Source organism: Austrofundulus limnaeus, unplaced genomic scaffold, assembly GCF_001266775.1.
Source record: "Austrofundulus limnaeus strain Quisiro unplaced genomic scaffold, Austrofundulus_limnaeus-1.0 Scaffold1042, whole genome shotgun sequence".
Taxonomy (NCBI): Eukaryota; Metazoa; Chordata; class Actinopteri; order Cyprinodontiformes; family Rivulidae; genus Austrofundulus; species Austrofundulus limnaeus.
Genome location: NW_013953444.1, coordinates 43,436 through 49,310, shown reverse-complemented (window position 1 = coordinate 49,310; position 5,875 = coordinate 43,436). Strand labels below are relative to the sequence as shown.

At 45.4% G+C, this 5,875-nt stretch overlaps 1 protein-coding gene across 1 annotated transcript in view; it reads right to left on the bottom strand.

Moving 5' to 3' along the window:
* LOC106533875 (M-phase phosphoprotein 9) overlaps positions 1–5,875 on the bottom strand; it is a gene marked incomplete in the record, with an annotated part of 56,930 nt that overhangs the window by 24,621 nt on the left and 26,434 nt on the right. The window contains 1 exon segment of the mRNA XM_014030335.1: positions 3,920–4,021. Coding sequence (XP_013885789.1) covers positions 3,920–4,021 — 102 coding nt within the window.

Here is a 5,875-nt window from a genome sequence, read left to right as displayed (position 1 = left end):
GGGTGACAGCATCAAGTCTGGATGGTGGAAAAATCTGCAAATATTTCAGAAAATAAATCAGGTATCATATGTTATAAATATTTTACACTGATAATAAGAAAACAAAAAGTTTGTTGTGTAAATGCTGATTCAAACTTTACAAGTTCCCAGATGCCCAAACCACCTCAACTGGCTCCTCTCGATTTTGAGAAGCAGTGGCTCTAGTCGACTCTGAGTCTATTCCAGATAACTGAACTCCTTATCCTATCTCTAAGGGAGAGTCCAGCTACCCTGCAGAGAAAACTCATTTAGACTGCTTGTATCCACGATCTTGTTCTTTTGGTCACTACCCAAGATTCGTGACCATAGGTGAGGGTAGGAACGTAGACTGATCAGTAAACAGAGAGCTTTCCCTTACAGCTCAGCTCCCTCTTCACCACAACAGACCGGTAAAGAGTCCGCAAAACTGCAGAAGCTGCACCAATCCATCTATCAATCTCACGCTCCATTCTTCCCCCACTTGCAAACAAGACCCCAAGATACTTGAACTCCTCTACTTGAAGCAGAAGGTCACCCCCAAACCGAAGAGAGCAATCCACCCGTTTCCAACAGAGGACCATGGACTCAGATTTGGAGGTGCTGATCCTTATCCCAGCCACTTTACACTGAGCTGCAAACCGCTCCAGTGAGAGCTGAAGATCCTGGTGTGATAATGCCAACAGAATCACATCATCTGCAAACAGCAGAGACAAAATCCTGAGGCCACCGAGCCAAACTCCCTCTGCCCCTGGCTGCACCGAGAAATTCTGTTCATGTAAGTTATGAACAGAATCGTTGAAGGGGTCCGACTTTCTACCGGCAATGCAAACCAAACTCTCACATCGCTTGTATAGAGACTGAATGGCCCGTAACAACAGACCCACAATCCCATACTTGCGTAGCAACCCCCACAGTGTACCTCGAGGAACACGGTCCAACGCCTTCTCCAAGTCTACAAAACATAGGTAGACTGGATTAGCAAACTCCCATGACCCCTAGAGGACCCTAGTGAGGGTAAAGAGGTGGTCAATTGTTCCACCGCCAGGACGGAACCCGCATCGTTCTTCCAGAATCTGAGGTTCGACTATCGATCAGACTCTCTTCTCCAGTACCCCTGAAAAGACCTTACCTGGAAGGCTAAGAAGAGTGATGCCCCTGTAATTGGAGCACACGCTCTGTTCCCCATTTTTAAAGAGAGGAACCACCACCTTAGTTTGTCAATCTAGAGACACTGCCCCCGATGTCCATGCGATATTGCAGAGTCACGTAAGCCAACACAACCCTACAACAACCAGAGCCTTGAGGAAATCAGGGTGGATCTCATCCACCCCTGAAGCCCTGTTGCCGTGGAGCGTTTTAACTACTTCAGCGACCTCAGCTACAGTTATGGACAGACCAGCCCTGAAGACCTCAGACTTGGCTTCCTCCATAGAAGGTGGGATTCAGAAGGTCCATCTCCCGACTACATCACTGGCTGAGGTCAACAGCACCCCACCTTCACTGAGCACAGTGTTAGTCAAGTGCTGCTTCCCCCTCCTCAGCCGCCGGCTGGTTTGCCATAATCTCCTCGGAGCCGATCGAATCTTTGTCCAAGGCCTCACCGAACTCCTCCCACATCCGAGCTTTTGCCTCAGAAACAGGAAGGGTTGTGGCCCGCTTGGCCTGCCAGTACTCCTCAGCTGTCTCTGAAGTCCTACCAGCCAACAAGGCCAGATAGGACTTCTTCTTCAGCTTGAAATACCTGGGGTGTCCACCACCGAGTTCGAGGATGGCCAACGTGAGAAGCACCAACAACATTACAGCCACAGCTCAAGGCAGAGGCTTCGACAATTGAGGCACGGAACATGGCCCGCTTGGACTCAGTGTCCCTGCCTTGGCTAGGATGTGGTTGAAGTTCTCCCGGAGGTATGAGTTGAAGATCTGTCTGACGGGCTGCTCTGCCAGGCGTTCATGGCAAACCCTCACTACACACTTGGGTCTACCAGGTCTATCCGGCATCTTCCCCCACCATCTGATCCAACTCACTACCAGGTGGTGCTCAGTTGACAGCTCAGCTCCTCTCTTCACCCGAGTGTCCAAAACATACAGCCGCAGATCAGATGACACAACTAAAAAGTCAATCATCAATCTGCAACCTAGGGTGTCCTGGTGCCACGTGCACTTATGGACACGCTTATGTTCGAACATGGTGTTTATAATGGACAAACTGTGTCTAGCACAGAATTTCAACAACAAACCACCGCTCAGGATCAGATCAGAGAGGCCATTCCTCCCAATCATGCCTCTCCAGGTCACACTGTCATTACCCACATGGGCATTGAAGTCCCTCAGCAGAATAAAGGAATCCCCAGCTGAAGCACCTTCCAACACCCCCGCTAAGGACTCCAAGAAGGCTGGGTACTCTGAACAATCATTTGGTGCATAAGCACAAATGACCATCAGAGCCCATCCCCCCACCTGAAGGAGCAGAGAAGCTACCCTCTTATCTACTGGAGTAAACTCCAAAACACAGGCAACAAGTCGGGGGGCCAAAAGTAGACCCACACCAGCTCGGCGCCTCTCACCATGGGCAACTCCAGAGTAGAATAAAGTCCAGCACCTCACGAGGAGATCGGTTTTGGAGCCCATGCTGTGCATTAAGGTGAGTCCAACTATATCTAGCCGGTACCTCTAAACCTCACGCACAAGCTCAGGCTCCTTCCCCACCAGAGAGGTGACGTTCCACGTCCCAAGAGCCAGTTTTGGTAGGCCATAGTCAGAGCACCAAGGTCCCCGCCTTTGGCTACTGCCCATGGCATCATGTACCCGACTCGTATGGCCCCTCCTGCAGGTGGTAGGCCTACAGGAAGGCAAACCCATGTAGCTCATCTGGGCTGAGCCAGGCCAGGTGCCATGGGTAGAGACCCAGCCACCAGGCACTCACTGACAAACCCCTCCCCCAGGCCTGGCTCCAGGGTGGGGCCCCGGTAACCCACATCCAAGCAAGGGACACCAAGTTCCTTTATTTATTTTGTCAATAAGAGTCTGTGGATAGTTGTATTTTTTTATATATATTTTTTTCATTACAGTTGTGAATAATTTAAATTAACATTTTAAATAAAACATTGCATGAATGCAAAATATGCTAAATACAAATATTTTGGTTCTTCTCTTCATTTGAAAGTGTCTGAGTCTCTTGTTCACATGTGATGGTAGGATAGATCGACAAATGGGGGCTTCATCCTCTTTGGTGAGGGTGTTGCTTCAATCGGTCATAGTGAAGAAAGAGCTGAGTCGAAAGGCAAAGCTCTCGGTTTTCTGGTCTGTCTACGTAGAGTGGCCAGGCTCAGCCTTAGACATGGGGAGAGGAGTTTTGTCATCTGGGGGGAGCTCGAAGTAGTCCACTTTAAAAGGAGCCAGTTGAGGTGGTTTGGGCATCTGATTAGACTGCCTCCGTAACGCCTCTCTTTAGGGGTGTTCTGGGCAGGTCTCACTGGTAGGAGGCCCCAGGGAAGACCCAGGACTTATTAACCTGGGAATGCCTCGCAGTCCCACAGGACAAGCTGAAAAGTGTTGCTGAGGAAAGGGATGCCTGGGTTTTTCTCCTGAACCCATTGCCTACGTGAGCCGGATAAGCAGCAGGAGATGGAGATGGTTATATCTCTGCCATTTCACAAGATGATCTTAGTACAAACACTGGCATAAAAAGGTGGCAGGTGATAGGTATTTCTTCAAGGAATGCTTGGCTTTTTTTGAATCAGAATCAGAATCAGATTTATTGCCATTGTCAGTGATAAGCACAGACTAGGATTATGTATTACACTGTCTAGCAATATTGTAAAATGGATTTAAATATTTACCGTGACATCTCACATAAAAAATAAACATGTCTGTTGTTCTTTTCACTTATTTAAGTTCTTACCCTGCTCCAGTGGGTTGCGTGTTATTGTGGGAAGTGTAACGAATCCTAGCCTGGTTCTCATGGTCAAACTGCTTCACCTGAGATTCCAGCTTGTAGATGACTCTGAGGGGTTTACACAGAAACAAACATGATAAAATAACTCTGCATGGTTTAAAGGTCATAAATACATGGAAATGCATGCAATTGTTTCCCAGGCAGTGGTAGTTATTTTCCATGGTACAGCACAGTTTAAACTGATGATGGTTGAAAATATGATTTTACCAAACACCAGAGCGTTTGTACCTTCATCTCTTTTCAACTCACTGTGGCTGTGTGAAAACCACACAAATGTTCTTCTGTAAATCCCAGCAGTGTGACATTTTAAAACCAGGAGTAGTCTGTAGCATGATGCTTTTGTAGGGAACCCCCCTGACCTCACGGTAAAGCTGACCCTGTGGTTGGCCTTCTTCAACCACAGGGTTGTAGAAGGTCAACCACGGGGGAACCTTTTTAGCCCCTGGACTAAAATGGATCCCCTAAAGTAGACTTTCTTCCCAAGTCCAACTTCCTCTGCATCATAAATTAAACATTTTCCCTGTCTGCCCCCTCACTGTCTGTGCTAGCTTTCAAAGGTGCCCAAGGACTTCTCTTGCACCTGCTCATAGTGACTTCATAGTAAAAAAAAAAAAAAACTTCTTTTAACATTTGATATTATGTTGATGTCCATTTCATATGCTTAAATATCTATTTCATTTGCTTAACAGTTTCCTTTTCTTTTTTTCCAACTCAAAATGTTTGTGTGATCATGTTCGGTTTAAGTTCTCAAAAATTAATGCCTACAGTTTGCATCATGAGAAGAGTCGTTTAGTCTTTGATTTTAACCAGTAATCATGTTTAGACTAGCCGTTGTGCTGTTTTATTTTACATTAAAATGAGTTATAATTGTGCTGAAATGAAACATATTCATTGTTATTCAGACTGAAGCCACAGCACCGCAAATCTCTCTGTTGACGACGCAAAACAGAAGCAAAATTACATCAAAAGCAGAAAAATATCAATACATTAGTGTTATTAATATCACAAAACAATAAAAAATTAACTTAAAAGGTAATATTAGAAGAACTAATGTACCTGCCGCATGTGCATGTTTATTTTGCTATTAAAGTTTTTTTTCAGACAAAAACAGTTTTTAAAACATGTCTATACAAATTATAAAAGTAATAAAAATACAACCGCTTGAAATTTTTCATTTTTATACCACCATGTTTTTATTTAAAACATATTATTTTCTCTCGCTTCATACCAGCAAAAATAATAAAAAAAAATCTCCGGTCAGGCTGCAATGCATTTTGAGATATGGTGGGCCGGGAAGGATCCATCAAACCAGTCCTTCAATTCGGGGCAAAGGAAGGACACATTTGTCGGCCGGATCCGACGAGTCTTCGGTTTTGGACGGCCTTTGTTGAGGCGCTGTGACGTAAGTGGCCGACGAACTCGGCCTTCGAAGGACCCGGACTCTCGTTTTGGACACAGCCTATGTTGAATGAATGAAGCTCTTGGAGGCTACCGCTAGCTTAGCTGGAGCGTCAGCTTTCTCCCTCAGCATCATTACTTTTAAACAACGTTTTAGGTTGGTTTACATTGTGTTTTAAAGTTTATAGGCAAAAAACGTCAACCTGGTTGGTTAAATAAAAACAGAGGTCTAAACAAGTATATAGGATTAGTGTTCCTGTCCGAGCCGCCATCCTGCCGGAAGTTGAGGAACTTGTCACACAGTTTGAGATCTGGAGAGCCAATGAATAAACCCGGGTGGTCAAACGAGGTGTCAATCAAAAGGGGCGGGCCTAGATGTCCATTTCAAGGTTCTGCTGTTTATGTACAGTGGTTTGCAAAAGTATTCATACCCCTTGAACTTTTCCATATTTTGTCACATTACAACCACAAACATAAATATATTTCACTGGAATTTAATGTGAA